Source organism: Cervus elaphus, chromosome 15, assembly GCF_910594005.1.
Source record: "Cervus elaphus chromosome 15, mCerEla1.1, whole genome shotgun sequence".
Classification (NCBI taxonomy): domain Eukaryota; kingdom Metazoa; phylum Chordata; class Mammalia; order Artiodactyla; family Cervidae; genus Cervus; species Cervus elaphus.
Genome location: NC_057829.1, coordinates 42,808,606 through 42,831,657, shown reverse-complemented (window position 1 = coordinate 42,831,657; position 23,052 = coordinate 42,808,606). Strand labels below are relative to the sequence as shown.

General features: G+C 43.7%; 1 protein-coding gene across 2 annotated transcripts in view; it reads left to right on the top strand.

Moving 5' to 3' along the window:
* VSTM4 (V-set and transmembrane domain containing 4) overlaps positions 1 to 23,052 on the top strand; it is a 78,555-nt gene that overhangs the window by 29,576 nt on the left and 25,927 nt on the right. For both annotated transcript variants that reach the window (XM_043925586.1, XM_043925585.1), the window contains exons 4-5: positions 4,550 to 4,657; positions 10,204 to 10,237. In XM_043925586.1, the coding sequence (XP_043781521.1) occupies positions 4,550 to 4,657; positions 10,204 to 10,237 (142 nt within the window). The remainder of the gene's footprint in view (positions 1 to 4,549; positions 4,658 to 10,203; positions 10,238 to 23,052) is intronic.

Genomic DNA, 23,052 nt, shown 5'->3' with positions numbered 1-23,052 from the left:
GCTCAACAGTGTGTGAATCCAGGACTGGCCATATGTTATTCGTGTTCTGGCCTGTCCTGTATCCTGTCATGAGTCCCAGGCTGTGACCTCTGCTCTCTCCCTTGGAATTTCATGTTAAATGGAAGCCCAAGCTTGTCCCCCTAACTGCCCACTTGCAGAGTTCTCTACTGAATTAAGCTGCAAAGCCCACACATCTGAGACACAGGCATCTCTTTAGAAAGGCAGTTTTGATCTCACTTACAGGAGACAGTTTTCTCTGTGTCTGTCTCAGTCTCCTCATACCCCACTAGCTCTTTGACTCCAGTTATCTGGCTCTGTCCCCACCATCCTACTAGAGGGGCTTTCCTCCAGGACTTCTCCAATAACTTCCTAGTGGGAAAACCCAAGGGTGGTTTCCAGGAGCACTGGATGCTATTGGGGAAGCTTTCGTACGACATTCCACTCTCTTGGCTTCTACACCTCTCGCTTGCTCCTCCTCCACTCCTGCGCCTGGCTCCCGCTCCATTTGTAGGATACTCTCTCTCTCGCACTCACCTGCCCTTCTTCCTAAATATTAGTGTAAGTGCTCCCTTCCCCAGCAACCTTGTCCTACTGTTCTTTCTGTTGATCGAACCCAGGTCTCCTGTATTGCCAGCAGATTCTTTACCCTCTGAGCCACCAGGAAAGCCCCTTTCTATTGACACTAGCTTATTTTTTAGTCTAGGCTTCGAAGTTGCCTTCTAAGAAGCTAATTCAAGCTAGCTTAGGTGAATATTCTGGCTGAGCCTGAGACCAAGGGAGGCTCTCCAGGGATGGGACTACCTAGGGCCTCCTGGGGACCCTGAGATGTGTGATTCTGTCCCATTTCCCCTTCTTTCTCCTGACCATAACCTTATCTGCTTCTCCAGACTTCCCTGCAAGCCAGCCACTCCAGGAGGCTTACTGCTTGCTCTTTCAGCTTCAGCACTTAACCAGCTGCTTCTCCATGTCCTAATAGCTTTATAAATATGCATTCTTGCCAACTCAGCAATTCCACGTCCAGGAACTTAAATCTTGAGAACACAATGTGAGCGTCATTAAGGTTTAAGGTTATGAATACTCATCTTAGAATCATTTCTTGTAAGGAAGTTAGGAACACTTTGAGTAGCCAATGACAAGATACTAAGTCACTCATGATGATGTATAAACGGCAGAAACTTTTATCATCTTTTTCAAAATTAAAATAACTTTTTGAAGAGACCCTAATGAGAAAATGAGATAAAATAAAAAGCAAGGTATAAAACAGTTATGATCTTAAAACTATATGCATATACATCATAAAGTGTAGCACCTCAGAGTGATGGATGGCTGATGATTTGTTTCTTTCTTTCTTTTTCTGCTTTTATTCTCTCTCTGCATTTTTGCATTTTCTATGTTATTTTAACTACAGCTTACCACAGCGGTCCAGTCTTCTGGAAAGCCCCTCCAAACCTCCCCAAGCTGGATGGGTCCTTCCTCTGTGTGTTTCTGGTACTGGGCACATATTTCTGTGGTTCGGGTACCATGTAGCCCTCTGATTTCTCGACGAGAAGACATTTGGATATTCATGATTATATCTCTTGTACTTAGGAGCAGGCTGAATATCAGTTCAGTTCAGTCACTCAGTCGTATCGACTCTTTGCAACCCCATGGACTGCAGCACACCAGGTCTCCCTGTCCATCACCAATTCCTGGAACTTTCTCAGACCCATGCCATCTAACCATCTCATCCTCTGTTGTCCCCTTCTCCTCCTGCCTTCAATCTTTCCCAGCATCAGGTCTTTCCCAATGAGTCAGTTCTTTGCATCAGGTGGCCAAATTATTGGAGCTTTGGCATCAGTCCTTCCAATGAACATTCAGGACTGATTTCCTTTAGAATTGACTGGTTTGATCTCCTTGCTGTCCAAGGAACTCTCAAGAGTCTTCTCCAATACCACAGTTCAAAAGCATCAATTCTTCAGCACTCAGGTTTCTTTATGGTCCAACTCTCACATCCATACGTGACTACTGGAAAAGCCATAGCTTTGACTATATGGACCTTTTTTGGTAAAGTAATGTCATTGCTTTTTAATATGCTGTCTAGGTTTGTCATGGCTTTTCTTCCAAGGAGCAAGCATCTTTTAATTTCATGGCTACAGTCACCATCTGCCCATCTGCAGTGATTTTGGAACCCAAGAAAGTAAAGTCTATCACCGTTTCCATTGTTTCCCATCTATTTGCCATGAAGTGATGGGACCAGATGCCATGATCTTAGGTTTTTGAATGTTGAGTTTTAAGCCAGCTTTTTCATTCTCCTTTTTTACTTTCATCAAGAGGCTCTTTCTTTCCTCTTCACTTTCTGCCATAAGGGTGGTGTCATTTGCATATCTGAGGTTATTGATATTTCTCCCTGCAATCTTGATTCCAGCTTAATTCTGATCTTGATTCCAGGCTGAATATGTCTGTTGGCTAAAAACATTCAAGTCAGCAGAGAAGCATTTTTAATAAGTTCAAACAGTTACCAAATTCAAATATCTGCAGCTTTTTGCTTTGTGAGCTTTCCTGGTAGTTCAGATGGTAAAGAAGCTGCCTGCAGTGTGGAAGACTGGGGTTCGATCCCTGAGTTGGGAAGATCTCCTGGAGAAGGAAAAGGCAATCTGTTCCAGTATTCTTGCCTGGGAAATCCCATGAACAGGGGAGCCTGGTGGGCTGCACTCCATGGGGTTGCAAAAGTTGGACATGATTTAGCAACTAAACCACCACCACCACCAAACTTACTGGTTGGTTTGGAAAAATTGACATCACAAAATGTGGAGACATGTAATTCATAAACGTGTTATATCTTGCCATTTATTTAGGTCTTCTTTAATTTCTTTCAGCAACTCACTCCAGTATTCCTGCCTGGGAAATCCCATGGACAGAGGGGTCTGTAGAAAAGACCGGACATGAGTCGGACATGACTGAGCGACTAACACTTTCATTTTCACTTTATTTTTGCTTCGTACAAGCTTTAGATAATGCTTCTGGTTTCCCTTTCAATTTCTGGGCAGTTTGGGCATTTTATCAATCAGATTGATGAATAAGTTGATCACTGGAGTTTAAGAAATGACTGTATATACTGTTATGGGCTGAATGTTTGTGTCCCTAAAATCTGTATATTGAAATCCTAACCGTTATGTGATGGTATCAGGAGGTAGGGATTTCGGGGAGAGGGGGCCGCTGGGGGGTGTTGAGGTCGTGAGCATTGAGCCCTCGTGAATGGGATTAGTGTCTTTATTCGAAGGGACCTGTGAGAGCTTACTTGCTCTCTCTCTGTTCTCTTCCACGTGAGGATACCAGGAGAAGACATCTCCAAACCAGGAAGAGAGTCCTTATCAGACGCTGGACCTGCCAGTGCCTTGATCTGGGCTTTCTAGTCGCTGGAACAGTGAGAAATAAATTTTTGTCATCCAATTCACCTGGTCTTTGGTATTTTGTTATAGCAGCCTGGTTTAAGATAGATATGAACATGATTTAATCTTTGGACTGTAAAGCAAACTTATTTTGAGATATTTGTAGATTGACGTATATTTCTAATAAGTGATACAGAAAGATTCCTTGTACCAGTTTCACCCTTTTATCCAGTTTCTCTCAAGGCATCATCTGGAAAAACTGCAGTATAACATTGCAACCAGATATTGACACTGGTACAGCTGAGATACAGAATATTCGCTACGAGTCTCCCTGAGAGCAAGACCCATTTTTTCCCCCACCCGTTCCCTCCTCAACCCCTGGCCAACACTAATCTGTTCTCCACTGCTACCATTTTTGTCACTCCAAAAAAGTTTGTGTAAGTAAAATCACACAGTATGTAATTTGAGGGGATTTTTTTCTCACTTAGTATAGCTCTGTGCTAAGAATTGTTCCCTTTTATCACTGAGAAGAGTTTCATGGTACGGATGGAGCACTGTTTAACCGTTCACCCATAGAAGAACACCTGGGCTGTTTCCAATTTGGGGCTATTATGAATAAAACTGCTACAAACATACACAGCCAGGTTTTTGTGTGAACTTAAGTTTTCATTGCTCTGAACAAGTGCCCCCAGAAAGCGATTGCTGAGTTGCATAGTACTTGTTGGTGTGTCCTTTTAGAAACACCAAACTGTTTTCAGAAGTGGCTGTACCATTTTACATTCTCAACAGCAAGGTCTGAGTGACCCAGTTTATTCATATCCTTGTCCGCGTCTATTATCATCCTAGTTTTATTTTGGTTATTCTGATAGGTATATGGGTTATCTCATTCTTCATATGGATACTTATAGAACACAAGTTTTAAATTTTGATGAAATCCAATTTAATAAGTGTTCCTTGTTTGAGTAATGCTTTGGTGTTAAGTCTAAAAATTCTCTGCTTAGTTCTTGATCTCAAAGATTTTTCTTCTCTTTTTCCAGAAGTTTTCTTGTGTCTACTTTACATTTATGCATGTAGAGTTCATTTTGAGTTGAATTTTGATAATGTGTGAAGTTCTTTTTATTTGGAGCATCTGCTCTGGTGTGGCCTGTCCTGGCAGTGACCCTCGTGTTCCTGCTTTTCAGATCTCTACGTGTATGCTGTGCTAGTGTGCTGTGTGGGGATTCTCAGCGTTCTGCTCTTCACCCTAACCATCATCTGGCAGTCTGTCTTTAGCAAGAGGAAATCCAGAGGTAAGAGAATGGATAAAGTCATGTCTGGAGTGTGAGCAGAAGCAAACCACAGACAGACAGAAGATGGCTGGGCAAAGTATCACTTTGGTTGAAAAACGCATCCTGAGTCAGGGGGTTATTTACCTGTGACTGGCAAGCAAAGTAAGTGGGGGAGGTATGTCTCCCTTAGACTCTGCTAAAATCAACCGTAACCACTGTTGACATCATTGCAGTTCCCCCCTTCTCTTAAAGCCCTTCCTTCTGCGGTTTCTGAGCGCCCTGACCTCTCTCTTCCTCCCAGAAGAGGCTGTGGGGTCAGATGACCCTGGGTTTGATTCTGGTTCTGCTACTTAAGACTGGGTTTTGAGACACATTTCTAATGCACTCTGAACTTCGGCTTTCTTATTTGTTAAATGACATGGGATGGACACCACCTTCTTTAGACTGAATATTGCTGTGTGTTCTTAATTTAATTACAGCATCTGGCACTGTGCCTGGCAGGGATTAGAAAGGCTTCCCTTCCCTTCTCCTGTCCCGTCTGAGTGTTCACTTCCTTCTGCCTCCTTCCTTGTTGATGTCCATGTCCCCTGGATTCTGTCTTCAGCCCCTTCCTGCTTTAATCTTTCTTCCTTAGTGATTGCAGTAATTGCGACTCTGACTCTAAATCTCCCTATGAATACTGCCTGCTTTCTCTCCCTAGCCTCCTCCTCTCACCAAGCCTCCATGACATGTTTCCACCAGCTCCTGTGTGTTTCCTCTGAAATACCCTTCCTGTGCCCTCCCACTTAGGAATTTCTGAAATAGATGGGGACACTGCAGCTCCCAGAGATGACCTGGGTAACAGCGGGACTTTGGAATTAAAATAACTCCAGTTCAGTGACAACTCTTCACTTCCTATCTGATGTCTTACCTACCATGCCTCACCTTCTCCATCTAAATAGTGAGGAGTACAGCAGTATATCAGTCTCATAGCATTGTTGTGAGGATTAAGTTAAAAAAACCACAAATGAAACCCTTAACACATTCTGATTCCCTGTAAGTATCCTGTATTTATGATGACATGTGGGTATAGTTATTAATATATATAATAATGATTACTGTTAGCCTAAGTTCATAAAGCTGGCAAGTATTACATTTGGTGCTCATGGCTTAAGGGGAAAATAAAGGGACACCGAGCAGCATTTCTAGAGGGGATTCTCTGCAGAGGTGTAGGCAGGGCTAAGGGAACCAGGGAGAGACAGAGAGGGAGGCCCTCAGGGACCAACACCCATGGAATGCTGTTTCTACCCTAGACCTTAGGGGACAAGAGAAGGAGAGGTTCTGGAATTTGTGAGAGCTGCAGCTTTCAGAGAGTTGTCACTACTAGGAACCTTAGAAGAAGGATTCAGCCAGGCCAAACCAGGCGGGAGCAGAGAGTGAGCCAGGAGCCTGTACTCCTCAGGCCCTCCCTGCCCTCCTCCTTCACACGTCCCAGGGATGCTTTCCTTTGGTCCTGCCACCCAGACCTGAAGCCAGAGGGAAGTGCCTAGAGGTCAGCCTCCAGGGCCTGAGTAGAGTGGAGAAGAGTGATGATGGCCCGGACGGGAGCACAGAGCCCCGAAGCACCCGAGACAGAGCTAGACGTCTTCCACAGCCCGCGCCCTGCCCACCGTGCTTGGTCTGTCAGTTCTGCGCCCCAGGTGCCCCCCTCCATGGCTGCGCCCACCTTCTCCACGGTGTCCAAGCTTTTCTCCTGTTGCAAACCCTTGATGACTTTGATGAGCTCGTAGCACATGTGCACATGTGCAAATGTATTTGCCTCCCTCCAGGCCGATAGCGTGCAAGGCAGGGACCATTCCTCTGACCCATTCTCCTTGGAATTTGGCAGATGACAGCTGTTCACCAAATGGTGGGCAAGTGGCTTTGTCTCCCAGCTGCTTTGCTCCCAGCTGCTGGAGTTCGGATGCCACATGGGCAGTCCCCAAGCCTGTTTTGCTGTAAAGGCATCTGTTCCTGCGCTCAGGGGCATAATGGAGAAATCTGCCTGGAGCTGCAAGTCCTGGTAGGCTGTGGGCAGGAGCAGGGAAACAGAGCCACATAGGCAGTTCAGTAGAAGTCCTTCTTTTCCAGAGTCAACAAGCCAGACCAGGACACATACTCCAGGCCTCTCAAAGAGCCACTGGGCACCCAGGTCTTTGCTGCCCTCAATCCCCTGGGAGTGGGCCCAGATGGCCTCGTGTGTACCTGCACACAGCGTCTGAAACCCTGTGAGCTGTCAAGGTCTTGGCCTGAGTACCCACTGCAGGCTAGACCCCTTGTTGGTCCCTCCACATTCTCACGAATCCTTACTGCCAGCCCGAACAACAGCCTTTGTTGCTCCCTTTTGACCAAGGACACAGCTGGGGAGCTTGTCCAAGTCCCCAAAGAAGGGAGTGGTAGAACCCAAGCCCAGTCCCATCCTCAGCCTTCGTGTTTCTGTTCAAGAAAACCTCAGCCATCTGGGGACTGACCTTGCCAAGGAATTTTCCTTCAGCCTTCCATGCGGTTGTTGCTGAGGTCCTTCCTAGACAGCAACTCATAGCTCCCGCAGCAACTTGGAGCTTGGCATCGGTCTGGTACGACTGCCACCTGCAGGCTGGCATCCTGTAGCCCAGGCAAGACCATGTCCAGGCTGGGGTTAGCCCTCACCTGGACATGGTAGCCTTAGAGCAGATTGGCCAAACCTTCAGGAACAGACCTCAGAGGCCCTAACACTGCTACAGGGACTGGCAGGATGGGGGCATGGCTACCTCCATCCCTAATTACCCGTGACAGGGACAGGCCCGGAGGGATGATGGCCTTCAGCCTGGATGTGTCATTTGGGAGCCTTAGCCATGCAGTGGGTATTGTGTGGCCTGAGCTGAGGAGGCAGAGGAAGGTGGCCAGAACCTCGGGCTCCCAGGTATCTTCCTGTTAGAAGAGGTAAGAGAAACAGCCCTTCCTTTTAGAGTCCTTAGAGTCCGGAAGATCACAAGTTCCTATTTAAAAGCACCACATCCTGAATTTCTGCTTCTATGCATAGGGGTTGCCTTGTGTGGCACCGAGAGCCTTTGAATCAAGAGCCTTGGGTACTAAGCTATGACCCATGGTGGAGACTGGCTCCAGAACCACCCTTTATGGCTTTTCCTCTCTTCCTGGTCTCACTTCCTCACTTGCCAGTGGGTTTCCCAGGATTCCTTCCCACATAGACTCTGCACTTGAATCCTTGTCTTATAGACAGACTCTGCTTCTGGGGACCCCTAGCTAAGACAGGTGATGCAGTTATGTCATCAGCAATGATTATGCTATGCATGTTTAAGGGAGATTCCAAGCGAGGTCTAGTTATATTTTTCTGTAAAATAGCATGTGTATAAAATTTTGCATGAAGGTTTTAAAAATGTCCTTATTCCACAAGTCTGTAGGTGTTAAACTTTTTTCTGGATTGAGTTCTCAGTAAATACTGCATGATTAGTAAAGATTTAGAAAATAAATATAAAATTAATCAAAACCACATAAATATATTATAAGTTTAGATAAATAATAATCACAAGAAGTAAAATGTTATTGGAAATGGATTTTTATTTTTACTTCATATAGCCTTGTATGGATTTACTTAGTAATAGAATTCAGCATTGTTTCTAGTCCTATATTTTTAATAGATGTTAGCTCTGCAAAATCTCAGTATGAAAAGAGGCAGGAATGGATGAAGTTTCCTTACACTACTCGATACTTTAAACTGCTTTCAAGTTATATGTCAAAAGTCATAATGATCTATCATAGAAAATGATTTTAATTCTCTACCAGCTGACGACTGGATTAGCTCATATTTCAATCCTTGTTGAAAGCAAAATATTGGAAACCTCTGCTCTAGTGAAAAGTTTATGTGCCCAGTCATTAGTCATTCACTTTCTCAGCACTGACACCAATAGTCCAAATCATTTACTGATTCATTGAGGCCATTGATGTGCCCACTGGCTTTTAGCCCCAGGACAGGTCTCTGTAGTACAAGTCAGGATGGGTGAAAGGAATGCCTTGATTTTATGAAGTAGAAAGGCTCATTTAACAGGGAGGGAGGGAAAGGAATACAGCTAGACCTAGGGCAAGTTCCAGGGGAATGAATTCTAAGGAAAGAATAACATGGGAGGTGAGGATCCAGAAAATGATGTCCTTAAAACTGTTCTTTCCAGGGGTATGCAAGCTCCAGACTAAAGACCACTGACCCATATAGTAAGCTTAGGATAGTGCCAGGAAGACATGGCGAGTTCAATAAATATGAACTATGATTTTATTATTATTGCAACTATAAATTATCCAGCAAATAGTAGGTATTTAGTAAACACAATCCAGAAAGAGTTCAGTTACTAACAAGGGGTTGGATCAGATAAACCAAAAAAACTCCCGAAAGCTGAGATTCTGTCATCCTGGTCTGGAGCCTGCATTGGTCACCTCCATCACAGATCACTTCAAGTGTAGGAGCTTGAAACAACTGTTTTATTTGCAGATCAGAAAGGTGAACTGGACTCAGTTGAGCAGTTCTTCTGGCCTCAACTGGATCACTTATGCAGCTTCAGCCTGCTGGTGGGGCATTTGGGGCCTGGCTGCTTTGGGGCCTCAACTGGGATGTCTTATGTCTGTTCCGTGTGGTCTCATCTTCCAGTAGGCTAGCCAGGCTTGTTTGTGTGGTGACAGAACAGTTCCCTGCAATGAGAGAGAGAGAGAGGGCACAAGCCTCAAAGCACAGGGCCTTTTATGCTTCTGCTTGTGATTCTTTGGCTAATGTTTCATTGGCCAAAGCTCATCACATGGCCAAGCTCGGTGTCATTGTAGGAGGGAGTCACGTAAGGATGTGGAGAGATAGAATATATTAATGTGTGATTCACTGGGGCCATTGATGTAACACTCTACTACACAACTCCAGAACCCTGTGGTTGTTTCAGCTTTACTTCTGTTTGAGGTAAGTTCAACAGTGAGCTTAGATTGGACCCTTATTAGGATAACTGCCTAGGTATTCTTATTTTTCCTCTGCAGCTAGAATTTTTTTTTTTCTTTTTCTGAAGGCTACCTACTATGAAGAATGTCATTGCAAAAAAAAAAAAAAAAAGACTGTCTTTCCCAGGGCCTCCTTTCAGTCCTGGAAGAGCTTTGATCATAGAATGAAAACCCACTTTATAGAGAGGAACATCTAAGTGGAAACAAGTTGCCCTGAGAACGCTTTCTCCTAACTAAGGCAGAGCTCTGAGATTGGGTGACTCTGTCATTCCAGGACTCTTCAGGTTAGAATCCAACTCAACCTGGCTTGCCAAAAAAAAAAAAAAAATATTGGGGGCTATGTAACCAGAAAGTCTGAGGTTTACGGCTTCATGCCTGGCTTGATCCAGGTGTTGAACAGTATCAAGTCACCGTGGCGTCCTTGCTATGAGTCTACTGTACTCATCCAAAGATAACCTGGAGAGGTGGTTAGTGCAAACACTGGACAACACCTGGCCACCTACATTTCCTAGTAATTCCTGGGGCATGTATATCTAAGGTAGTATTTATTTACCGTCTTCTATTTCTTTTTCCTTTCACAGTGAGACACTATTTGGTGAAATGCCCTCAGAACAGGTAGGAATATTTTCTTCCTTTTTCCATGTGAAATCTTTGCTATTTTACTTTCTTTTGATATTACGAAGAAATTGGTTAAACTCATATCTTTATCTTAAGGTCAGCATATTAGTTTACAGATTGACCTAAAAACATGTATTCTGCATGCACTTACATGTTCCCAGATTTCATATTCTGGTTCTCACTCCCAGAGGGGCCAGTGAACATGTGACTCATGCTGGCCCAATGTGCATGCTGGAGGAGGCTTGGCACCTGCTCCTGGAGGACTGTTCCCCTGTGTAGGAAGGGACTGGCAGATGGACTGAACCATCTTGATGCCTTCTGACCACAAACACTCCTGATCCCCTTCCACCAATGCCTACTTGTCCTATGCCCTACTCTACAGAATGTGTCCATTAGTGACAGGTGCGCAAAGAGGCTCGCCTTTTAGCTGATGGGACACACCTTGCAGGTAACAATAGTTATAGTAGATATTGCAAACCCAAGAGTATTTAGAAATTTGAGACTTTTTTCACAGACAGGATGGGTAAGATCAATTTCTCCCTGCTCTTCTTCCCTGCCAATAAGCATAACTATCAATTCTGGAAATAATATAAGAGACCAACAAAGGAGGACTCTGAAAGGTAGTAAGAAGAAAATTATGAAAGACAAAGGCAAAGAAAAAAAATCTTAAAAACAACCAAAGAGAAACAATTTATTACCTATGGGGAAACACATATTTGAATGACAGTGCATTTTTTCATCTAAATCCATGGAGGGCCGAAAGAAGCAGCACATTTTTCTATACAAACAGTAACAAGAGAGGTGGTAGTTAATATCAAATAAGATATCATGTAAGACAAGAAATATTGCTAAAGATGAAGAAGGAAGTTTTTTTAATTATAAAAGATCAACTCATCAGGATGATATGACACGTTACATGGGCTTAGCTACAGAGCCTCAACATACGTGAAGCAAAAAACAGAAAATTGAAAGATTTTCAATTATTCTAGAACAACAGCTGGAAGTTTCAATGCTCCACTCTCAGAAATTGATGAGTACCTAGACAGAAAATCAACCAGGACACACAAGATGAAGCAATTTTACCTGACAAGTAAGAATAATTTGCTCAGTGACTGCACAATATATTCTTCTCAAGTGTATTAGGAACATTCTCCAGGATAGACCATATACTAGGTCATAAAACATATCTTTATAAAATTAGGTATTTTATTTATGTAAGAAATCATACCAAGTCTGTCCTCTGACCACAACAGAATTAAATAGAAATCAGTGACAGAAAGAAATCTGGGAAATTTCTCAATGTTTTGAAAGTTTAAACAACATACTTTTAAATACTGTATGGGTCAAAGAATTCAAAAGAGAAATTAGGAAATGTTTTGAATTAAATAAAAATGAAAACACAGCATATCAAAACTTATAGGATGCAGCTAAAATAATGCTTACATAAAAATTTATGGCCTTTAAATGCCTAGATCAGACAAGAAGAAAGGTCTAAAATCAATACGTTAAGCTTTCACCATAAGAAACTAGAAAAAGAAGTGTGAGTGAAATCAGAAGTAAGAAGAAAGACCATAGTAGAGATTAGTACAGAAATCAATAGCATGGAAAACACACGTGCACGCGCGTGCTTGCACGCACGCGCGCGCGCGCACGCACACACACACACACACACACACACACACACACACACACACAAAGAGAAGTATCAGTGAAATCAAAAGTTGGTTCTTTGTAAAGACCAGTTGACCTGACAAACCTTAAGTTAGATTGTCCATGAAAATAAAAAAGAGAGAAAGAAAAAAAACCAATTACCAAAATTAGGAAGGAAAAAAGGAATTCCTACAAACCCTATAAAAATTAAAAGGTTATAATCCTCATAATCCCAATGTATTCTAACAAATTAGACAACATAGATGAAATGGAAAAATTCCTAGGAAAACAAAAATTTTCCAAAACTGATTTAAAAATAAAGCTATAATCTGGATAAGCTGTAGTAAGTCAAGAAATTAAATTGTTAGCAAAACACTAAAAAACTAGTAAATATAATATTAATAAAAAGGAGTAGATTCACAGATATAGAGAACAAACTGGTGGTAATCAGTGTGGAGAGGGGAAGGAGGAGGGACAGGATAGGGGTAAAGGATTAGAAGGTACAAACTGTTACGTATAAAATAACTATACTACGAGGATATATGGTACAACACAGGGGGTATAACCAATATTCTTTTCCAATATTTTATAATAAGTATTAATGGAATATAACCTTAAAAAATGTGTATTACTATGTCGTATGTCTGAAACTTGGTATTGTATAGCAACTGTACATCAATTTTAAAAATGAGCAAAAAGATTTGAATAGATAGTTCCCTAAAGAAGATATATAAATGGCTAACAAGTTCATGAAAATGTGTTCCATATCATTAGTATTAAAGAAGTGTCATTAAAACCATAATGTCATGCCACTAAACACCCACTACAATGGCTGTGATAAAAATGACAATGTCAAGTGTTGGCCAGGATGTGGTGAAACTGTATCTTGCTGGTGAGCATGTAAAATGGTGTAGCCACTTTGGAAAGACAATTTGGTGATTTCTTAAAATAGTAGACATAGACTCAGCCATATTCACTGTTATTTATTTGGCAAGAGGAAACTTTTGTAGGGTGACAGAGATGTTCTAAACCTGTATTGTGGCAAAGGTTATACAATTTTATAAATCTACTAAAACTATTGGATTGTATGCTTATTATCAATGAATTTTATGGGGAGTAAATTATGCCTCAGGAAAAAAAATTTTTTTTTTAAAGCATATGCCCTGAAAAGGCTCCAAGTATTGGCATTTCAGACACTGAAAGAGGTTATGGCTCAGGGGACATCATAGGCTGTGGAGAGGTCAGCCTGCCAGTGTTTCTCAGAATTTGCATCTAGCATCTAGCCTTAAATCCTTAGCAAGCAGTGTGGGAGTCTGGGCCCTGCTTCCTTCCCTTCCCTCGTTTTCCCCCTCAATTGCATCTATTCCGCGCTGGTGCTGATGCTGTAAATACAGTGAGGATGTCACCCCAGCCTGGTGGGCATTAGAGTTTGGTCTCCCCTCAGTCCTGCAAAGCCTGCCAGAGGTCAGAGATGAGCACACAGTCCCGCTTAAGTGCTGCCACCTTGACCCGCTGGCTGTCAGTGAGACTGGTTGGGTGCCTGAGCTAAGTTCGTCCCACGACCTGTCTCCTATTGGGCCAGCCCACAGATCTGCCTCAGGAGAACCTGCCTCTCCTCACTGTACCCCAGGACCCTGCCCACTGAAACCTGGGTGCCCTCCTGACCTGCACTCATCTTTCTGTTAAGAACCTCATGCTGATTTGACTCAGTGCAGGCTGATATCTGCCACCGGGCCTCTCTTGGGAACTGGTCAGTCCTTGCCATTTTGACTGGCCTTGACCTGAATTGTGCACTGCCTCTGTAGCCCAGGCCTTTCTTTTTCCTGTCCCTGTTGTGCCAGGGAGCTCCCACCTCTGGGCTGCATCGTCAGTGCTATGGCAGTGGGCAGCTGGGCCCCTCAAGCCATGATTGGGATGAATGTCTGTCTGTGTCCTCTGACCACTTCCTCCTAAGGGAGAATGGGCAGAGCGCACAGGACCAGGGCAAGTTGCCAGGAATGAAAACCCTCGGGCAGGGGAGGGCCCCTCAGGAAGACGCCACATTCTGGCCCTGAGGCTGTGGTCACTGAGAGAGGGGCCTTGCCAAGCGACTGGGGCAGAACTTGGGGACTCTAGGGAATTCCTTGACTTTTTGAGACAAGTTCAAACAGGAGGAAAACAAATCTTATCTTCATGTGTGCCGGCCCTGAAGTCGGAAACTGCTGTCTCCTGGGAGGGTGGCCTTGACCTGCAGAGCCGGAGGACCGCTCCTTTCCCATGGCGGATCGCCCTCTCCGGGAGCAGATACTTGGACCTTAGCGAGCATCTCAGGGCTCTGCAAGATTTTAACTATCCAGAGAGCAGCTTAACTGGTCACTGTGAAACTGTACCCCAAAGTTCCGGAAAATCAGATTGTAAATGAAAGGCCGCCAGTTTCATAGATTCGTAATGTGTTCCCACACCAAGACTCCTCCTCAGTGCACTCAGGTGCCTTTCTTCAAGTTCAGTAAAGTTGTCAAGAGGGTGGACGAGGGCACAAAAAGGCAGTTCCCGGCCAGTGCATTTCCTGACCTTTTGCTCAAACTCATCTTATGCCCTTGAGATAATAAAGTATCTCCAAGTGGGAGAAATTAAGATGGGCATTATGTTATCTGTGCCGATAGCAGTTACAGCTGAAGTCTTCCAAGCTTTCTTCATGTTTTCGGTGCATACACTTTCTCAAGGATAGACAGTCAGGTCAACAGACTCTTTACATGTTGGATAAATTACAGGCACAGCTTTACTGTGTTTTGTGAGCTTAGTTTAAAGCATTTTGCAGTCTTTTCTGAAACATCAGAGATTTATAAACATTTTAAAACATACCTCACAATCGAAGTATGGGATTTAGTAAGTGATTTGTTTAGGATCTTGGAGAGAAGGCAAAGATGTGATTTCAAAGAGAATATAAAGATATGTGCTCCAAACTGAGGTGCGTGACTACCTGCTTCTTATGCATTGAAGCAAGTTGAAGCATAGTGAATAGGAGCAGTGTTACAAAACATTTATTCCTTCTGTGAAGGGCAGTCTGCTGTGATGGTTAAAGAACTGTGGCCAGGCTGCCTCAGTTCACATGCCAGCTCTGCCATAGATTGCTGTGTGCCTTTAGCTAATTTTTCAACCTCTCTGATAAAATGAGAGCAATCATAGCTCTAGCATGTAAGGAGTTGGGAGGATTTCATGAGTTAGTCTGTATGAAGTGCTTCCAACAGGTAAATGGTGAGCCCTATGCAAATAGTTCTGTTATTATTCAGTCAATACTTGTGAGTGTTTCTTCTGTAGGCTTGTAAGACCCACTGAGTGAGGATGAAATAACACCAGCCCACACCTTGAGGTCTGGGAGACCCAGAGAAATAACACGGTGGCAGAAGCCGTGGCCCACAGAACTGTCACAGGCACCCAGAGGAGGCACTCCTAACCCTGTCTCAGGGGTCTCCTGGGGCTGAAATCTGGGCTGAGTCTTGAAGGTTGAGTTAGAGCATTCCAGGGGAAGTGAGATGGGGGACAGCAGCACATAGAAGTGGGGCGAGAAGAGCACAGCTGGGGAAGGGATTTCGTCCGTGGGGTGAGGAATCTTGGAGATTCAGGGCAGAACAGCAGGGAGGTGAGGCTGGAGATGGTGGCAGGGCAGATTCCGGAGGATGGCAGTCATCATATTAAAAGTAATAACAAAGCCTCATTTATTAAATGCCAGGCACAGTGCTAAGCACGGGACACTCACCGTCTTATTCTGGCCTCATAACAACCCTATGAGTGACTGCTGTGATTATCCCCATCCTGCAGATGAGAAACCAGTACAAAAAGAGTGTGGATGTTGGGGAGGTCTCCTGACCAGTGAAAGCAGGAACAGTAGGGCTACCAGCCCAGGCCACCTGGCTCTGGGACTCACACGCTAGCTCAGGCGTGCTGGGGAGCTTGGGTCTGACCGTGAGAGCTTGGATATTGGCAGTCACACAAATGGACAAGAAGTAGATACTGCAGAAAAGTCAGGGCAATGGAAGGAGAAGCGGAAAGGACTTGGCTGGAGATGACTGCAGCTGCTCTGCCTCTTCCTGACTTTGAAAAGTCCAGTGAGCTCTGGTCATAGGCATCAATTTGTAGGTGTCTTCCCCTGTGACCACATTCAGCTGAGCAAGTCAGTGGGTGAGGGCTGGGACGACAGGCTCCCGTGTGTGTCTCCTGGTCTTGCTCCTGCATCCCTGAGGACATCACTATGCTGTCTTATCCGCGCCCACCCTGGGGTTCAGGCAGAGGCATGCAAGGGGAAGACGACCAAGGTGATGGGATCTGGTTATTCCTAGAATAACATGAACAGCCTCCACCTGGTTTTGGCATCAGTTGGAACCATGCCACCAGCCACTTGGTGACGTGGGACCAGTCTCTGTGGGACTATCCAGCTTCTGTGGGACTAGTTCACTCTCCACCAAATGGGCACCAACTTGGCTTTGTCCCTGCAGCTCAGGGTTGTCATGCGGATTCAGTGAGATAATACCGGCTATGGACTAATTCCTCATAATTACTCACCAAGTGCCCGTGTACCTCTGTGGCGGAACACTTGATGGGGTTTATTTCTAATCCTCATAAAAAGCCTGCTAGGTACAAATTAATCTCCCCAGACTAAGAGCATGAATAAAACTGCCAACTGTTAAATGAATAGCTAGCCCTGTATACTATTTACGGACCTTTTGATTCCAAGCGACAGAAAAGACAGCTCAGATGGTCTTACCCAGGAGAAGACTTGGCTGGTTCCTGACCGGGGATGCTACAGGGTGTGGGCCTCCATCCAGGGGACACTGGGTCCTTGGGGCAGTGACTTCTGTTCCCAGCCTTTCTCTGGGCAGTGCTGCCTCAAGGTTTTGATGTGTCTTCCAGCCAGTTCTACTCCTCTTAGGAAAGGAAAGGTGGCAGCAGGAGCCTTCACCCCTGGTCTCATGAAGGACTCATCTTGCTTCCACAGGAAGCAAGCACAATTACACTCACTGTTATGGGACCAACCTGAACCATGCTCTATGGCCAGAGGGTAAGATTGTGCTGAGCAGGGGTTGGGGGTCAGTGACACCCAAACGTGTCCCTTCAGCCCCAGAAGGTAGGGAGTGGATGCTGGTCAGATAACCCTAGGGATCTCTTTTTGCCGTTATTCTTATGACCCAAGGCCAACACTGCATGGAACCGCTGAATATTAAGGAAGCACCTCCCCGTCTTACCAGTTGGTATTCAGAGATTTTAAACTTAAAAACTAAACCTAAGCCTGTGTGCAGACTTGGTGAGAACTGGCAGGGACTGCAAAGGACGCGCTCTCATGACAAGACCCAGCAGAACCTCTGAGGTGATGTAAACCATTTACGATGAAAGGCCATGGGGAGGCTGTGGACAGGAAGGTGCCTTGGCAATTACCTCACAAAGGAGCAGCTCTTATCCTGATGCTCTTTGCAAAATGCATGCAAGAAGGTCGTATGCAGAAAGTAATGCATCAGGATCCCCAGGGGTCTGCAGGTCCTTTGTAGCTGCTCCCACCCTGGTGCAGATTTCTGAGAACTCTGCCATGTCCAGCCAGCTCCCTATTCAAGCAGAGCAGATTCCATAATAATGATGATACCAATGCTGGTAAGATAGTCATAGGTGACACCCATTTAGTGCTTCTACTTACCAGATGTAGTTCTGTGTGCTTGACATAATTTAACATATTTATGAGAAAAAGTCTTTTCAAGGGAAGCACCATTCTTCCACCTTGAAAGTGAAGTTCTACAGGCTGTACACAGCTCCTGGCATGGACTATGGATGACCTTGTGTGGTAGTGGAAGCCTATGGAGCGCTTTCAGAGGCCTCAAGCCAGATGTCAGGAAATTCACCCTATTTACGCTAGTCCTTGGCCTTTATCAATGGCAGTTGACCTTGGTGAGGGGCGACCTGTAATTGCAAATGACAGTGAGTTGCTAACATAGTTGTCATGACCTGTAGCACCCTACAGACCCTAGCACTCAGTCCGACCTCTTCTTATCAGGACAGAGCTCTGAGCAGCTATAACAGTCCTGCATTTAGTTTAGACTGAAAATGCAGTGAAATGCTGATAACGTCTTCTGCTAACTTCTCTTTAGGAAGCTGGTTTAAGCCCAGAGCAGCCATTGTGGGTCTGGCTCTGTTGACCTTCTTCCTACCCTAGTTTTCTTGTTCTCTGTTGTCTGGGCTGGGCCCAGAGTCCTTGCTTCAGGGCCTGGCAGCAGATGGAACTGGTTCAGATCCCAAAGCGCCTGCCTTGACCCCTCTGAGGCTTCATTTTCCCATCTAGGAGGCTCAGAGATTATGGCTATCAGGTGCTTTTCACAGTGCCTTGAGTAGGGTAGACTGATAGAGCTCTTATTAACTTGAGCTTCTGCAAAACATGATTGGTCACAATTGGTTCAATGCCTGGTAGAGTCCAGTTTGCCTGCTCTACCTGATGGCCTAGGGCGCCGCCCACCACTCGGGTGCAGCCTCTCCCTACGCCCTGCTCGCCTGCTCTGTCCTGCCTGGTACTTGTATATCTGTGGCTACGTCAGTGGCTCTGGAAGGGCACCCTGTGCTCTCTCAGGAAGAAAGATTTTCTGATCAAGATTGAAGTTGAAGTTTGTGTTTCCCCTCAGGGCTAAGACGTGGCACCATAAGATAACCAAGTGGTAAAATTGTTCTCCCTAGGTGGCACCATGAAATGTCCCCATTCTTCACCTGCATCCACACACTGGAGGGTAGGATCCATGCTGTTTAGCTCATGTCCCATCTCATTTAGGCTGAGCTGTCTCATCTGACCCTAATGATAACTCTGTGAGATAGATGGCAGGGGTTGTTGTTGCTATTTAGTTGCTGAGTCGTGCCTGACTCTTTGCTATCCTGTAGCCTGCCAGGCTTCTCTGTCCATGGAATTTCCCAGGAAGGAAGACTGAAATGGATTGCCGTTTCTTTCTCCAGGGGATCTTCCCGACCCAGGGATCGAACCCGTGTGTCCTGCATCTCCTGCATTGGCAGGCAGGTTCTTACTACTGAGCAGCCTAGGAAGCTGAATAGCAAGGGTACATCTCCCCACTTTGCAGGTTGGGAGATGTGGCCCAGGGAAGTGAGGGACTTGCCCTGTATCACCTCCCTGCTCCAAGTGGAAGCAGATTCAGTGCACTTCTGCCTGCACCAGAGCCTGTTCGCGGGATCCAGCCTCCGTGGAGCAGAGGTGCCCAGCCTTCGTGGGATGGGGACTCCCGTGAGGGACAGCTGGGCCGGAACTTTGTGTGTGTCACAACAAGGGGCCCACACATGGGCCTCCTGCCCCACCCTGGTTGGAGCCAGAAGAACTGCCCTGTTTCCCACAAATAGCACTTCTGTTCAATCCGGCCTATTTTCTATCTTCCTCGGTTTGATTGGCTCCAGCAATGCTCGCTTCCTTGTGTCAGACACAAAATGTAGCCCTGTTGCAACCCAAGATGTAGAGTAACTTTTCTTTTAAGTGAATCATAAAATGCACTTTCTTCGTCAAAATTTCCTACCAGGCCTGCTGGCTCAACAGGAGATGTACGATGCTGAGAGAACAGTTGTCTGTCATATGCCATTGTGGTGACTCATTGTATCTGAGGGCTCATGACTGAGGTATGAAGCAGAACTAAGTTTAGTGCAGTTTTACTGTTTTCAGGGGGAATGGTGATGACAAAGCAGAGATCTTTTTCAGCTTACAGAAAGCCCTAGACTTAATGGCTTAGACTTACATATCTCAAAATTTTCATTTTATTTTAAGGAGCAAGAGGATTAAAACCAAGAAAATAGCAGAGCAAGTTGTTGTTAGGCAGTGATCAAAAAGAAAATATCAAATGATTTTAACAAAAATAAATGACCATGCGTTTAACAAAAAGTGAAAATTCAAAATAGGAGAAATGTTTGTGATAAGCATGTCAGATTGATGTAAAAAGTGCAAGCAAATATATAAGAAAGACTCATGGTCCTAATAAGTAATAGTAGAAGGTGTCCATACATCATTCATAAATGAGAAAACACAATTAGACAAACACAGGAAAGGTTACTCCTAGCCAGCAGAGAAATGCAAATAAAAGGAGATAGCACATTTTTCTTTATTAAATGAGAGAAATTTTTTTAACTGATAAATCTGATGTTAAAAAGGATGAAAACATAAATATGCTTATCCATTGACCAAGTGGCTATAAAATAGTACTAACTTGTCAGAAATCATTTTGACAGTGGGTATTGAATAGCCTTTAAAATGATCCTTTTTTCCTGAACTAGTATTTCTAGGTCTAAGAATTAAAAAATGAAAGTCTAAGAATGGAAAACCATTATGCACAAATACACTTATAGCAATGTTATTTATTTATCAAAAATTGGGAAACAGATGTTTAGATGCTGGGGAAAGGCTAAGTAAACTGCAGCATGTCTTGTCATTAGAACAGTAGGAGGATATAACAATTTGGAAAATGTAGATTAAGTAAAAAGTAGGATGCAAAATTGTAATGCAATTTTATTTTTTAAAAAACAATATATAAGAGCCAGGGAAGAGTTGAAATTTAAGTCCACGCAAAAGCCTGCCCATGGATGTAGCTAGCAGCTGTTTATTCATAATCTCCAAAACTTGGGAGCAACAAAGATGTCTTTCAGTAGATAAATGAATAAATAAACTCTGGTACATTCAAACAATGGAATATTATTTGACATTAAAGAGAAATGAGCTATCAAGCTATGAAAAGACATGGAGAAAACTTAAATGCATATTTCTAAGTGAGTGAAGACAATCTGAAAAGGTTCAGACAATGTATGGTGTTCTGGAAAAGGCAAAGCTATGGAGATAGATAGTAAATAGTGGTTGCCAGAGATGGGGGAGAGGGATGACTAGGTGGAGCACAGAGGAATTTGGGGGCATGGAAACTATTCTGTACCTTACTCTAGTAATGGATGCATTATAAATTTGTCCAAACCCATAGAATGTACACCACCAAGAGTGAACCCTAATTAAACAGTGACCTTTGGGTGATAATGATGTATCAAAGTAGTTTCATTAATTATCACAAATATATATACCATTCTGGTGGAAGAAGTTCATAATGTGGCTGGGCAGTGGTCTGTCTGAAATCTCCGTACCTTTTGCTCTGTTTTGCTCAAAAAAATAAGGTCAAAAAAAGAAATAAAACACAGAAGAGGAAAAAGACTGGAAATATTTACGAAGGTTACAATAGACTTATTATTTTTGTTTTCATGTCTGTAATTACCATTTTAAAACATGAACATGCCTTAATTTATAATGGAAAGAAAAGAAAAAACATTTCAAGAGTTTAAGATGCTAGGAAATGAAGCTGTACATGTGGTTGTGTATTTAAACAATCCTGAGGGTTTCTGACCCCTTTTCCATCGTAGTGGCCAGAGTTTTGTAAACACACATTCCTTTTGGCTATTTGTGAGTTTACACAGTTGACCTTATACTTAAAGCCATGGTCAGCTAGAGTTTCTGTTCCCAATAAAAATAAGCTATCTTTGGGGACTCTTGGTGTGAACTATATTCTTAGAAATTTCCCCGCTAGTCACTGTATGAGTCTGTGTTGTTTTAAAACTCAAGAACTGTATTAGAATAGTCTATTTTCTTTTATTAAATGTATAATATTTAGATAGATAGATATTTGTGTTTAATTTACTGTTTTTCAAAGATTATACAATCACATGTGTGCGTGCTAAGTCGCTTCAGTTGTGTCCGACTCTTTGCAACCCTATGAACTGTAGCTCACCTGGCTCCTCTGTCCATGGGATTCTCCAGGCAAGAATACTGGAGTGGATGGCCATGCCTTCCTCCAGGGGCTCTTCCCAACCCAGGGATCAAACCCGCGTTGCTTATGTCTCCTGCATTGTCAGGGGGGTTCTTTACCACTAGTGCCACCTGGGAAGCCCCTATACAATCACATGGTTTAGTAATTTAAATTTAAAAGTGAAATAATTAATTGAAAAAATGTATGTACAGTGATAATTCTCTCTGTCCAGTCTTCTATCTCATTAGTTCCTCAGCACCCACATTCTAAGGAATACTTTTTAAACTCTTTAATGGATATTTCCAAAGTGAATATTTCCGAAGTTTCTCTATGCTTGTGTACATAAATACTAAGATATATCATTTTCTCCTTTTTTTATACAAAAAATGACACATTTTACACATTGTCCAACACCTAGCCTTTTCACTTAATAATGGGTCTTTCCTTATCCTGGTATAAATAGCTTCCTCATTCCAGTTTCAAAGGACGGCCTTTGTATGCACTTATGGATTCACCATGATTTCCTTAACCAGTCCCATGCTGATGGACAGTTAGGCTGTTTCTAATCTATTGCTGTTGCCAATAGCACTATAATGACTTATATGTACCTATTGTACCCATGCAACAATATCCACACAATAAATTCTCAGAAGTGAAACTGCCAGGTCATAGAATATAAACCTCTGTAATTCTGATAGGCCTGTGATCCTGATTGCTGAATTATTCTGCATCAGGAAGGGTTTCCACTTGTACCCCCAATACTTCTGAGTGCCTGACTCCTCACACCCTTGCCAAAAGAGTGCTTTGCCTTAAGTTTGACTGTTGCCATTCTGATGTGTGCAGAAAGAGAGTGCAGTACATTTTTATTTGGATTCCTCTTTCTTGAGAAAGTTTTAGCATGTTTTCCTAGCTATGAGCCTTTCCTCTTGGGTGAAAACTTTACCACCTTCGTTCATTTTGGTTATTGGGTCATATTTTAATGGATTTCTAGAAGTCCTGTGTATCATGGAGATAGCCTCTCTTGGTAACTGTACTTACCTGGCCGATTATGTGTCTGAGGACAAGAGAGGTACTCTCCTCTGGGTTGCTGGAGCCAATAGGATGCATTTGAAAGAAGACTGATGGCCATTCAAGGAAGTGTGTGAACTCTACACGCAGGTGGCATTGACAACAGGTTTCACATCAGGCCAGTCTGGGTTTGCAGTTTACAGTGTTGCTTAGGGCAAGTCACTTGGCATCCTTGAGTCTTAGTATTCTTACCGGTAATATAAGGTTTACCCATTACTTCGGGCTATAATGGATAACACATAGAATATGATACTATAGTGATTGCATAAGTAACTACCCAGATAACTGAAAACACTCACCACACTCCTGAGGATCATT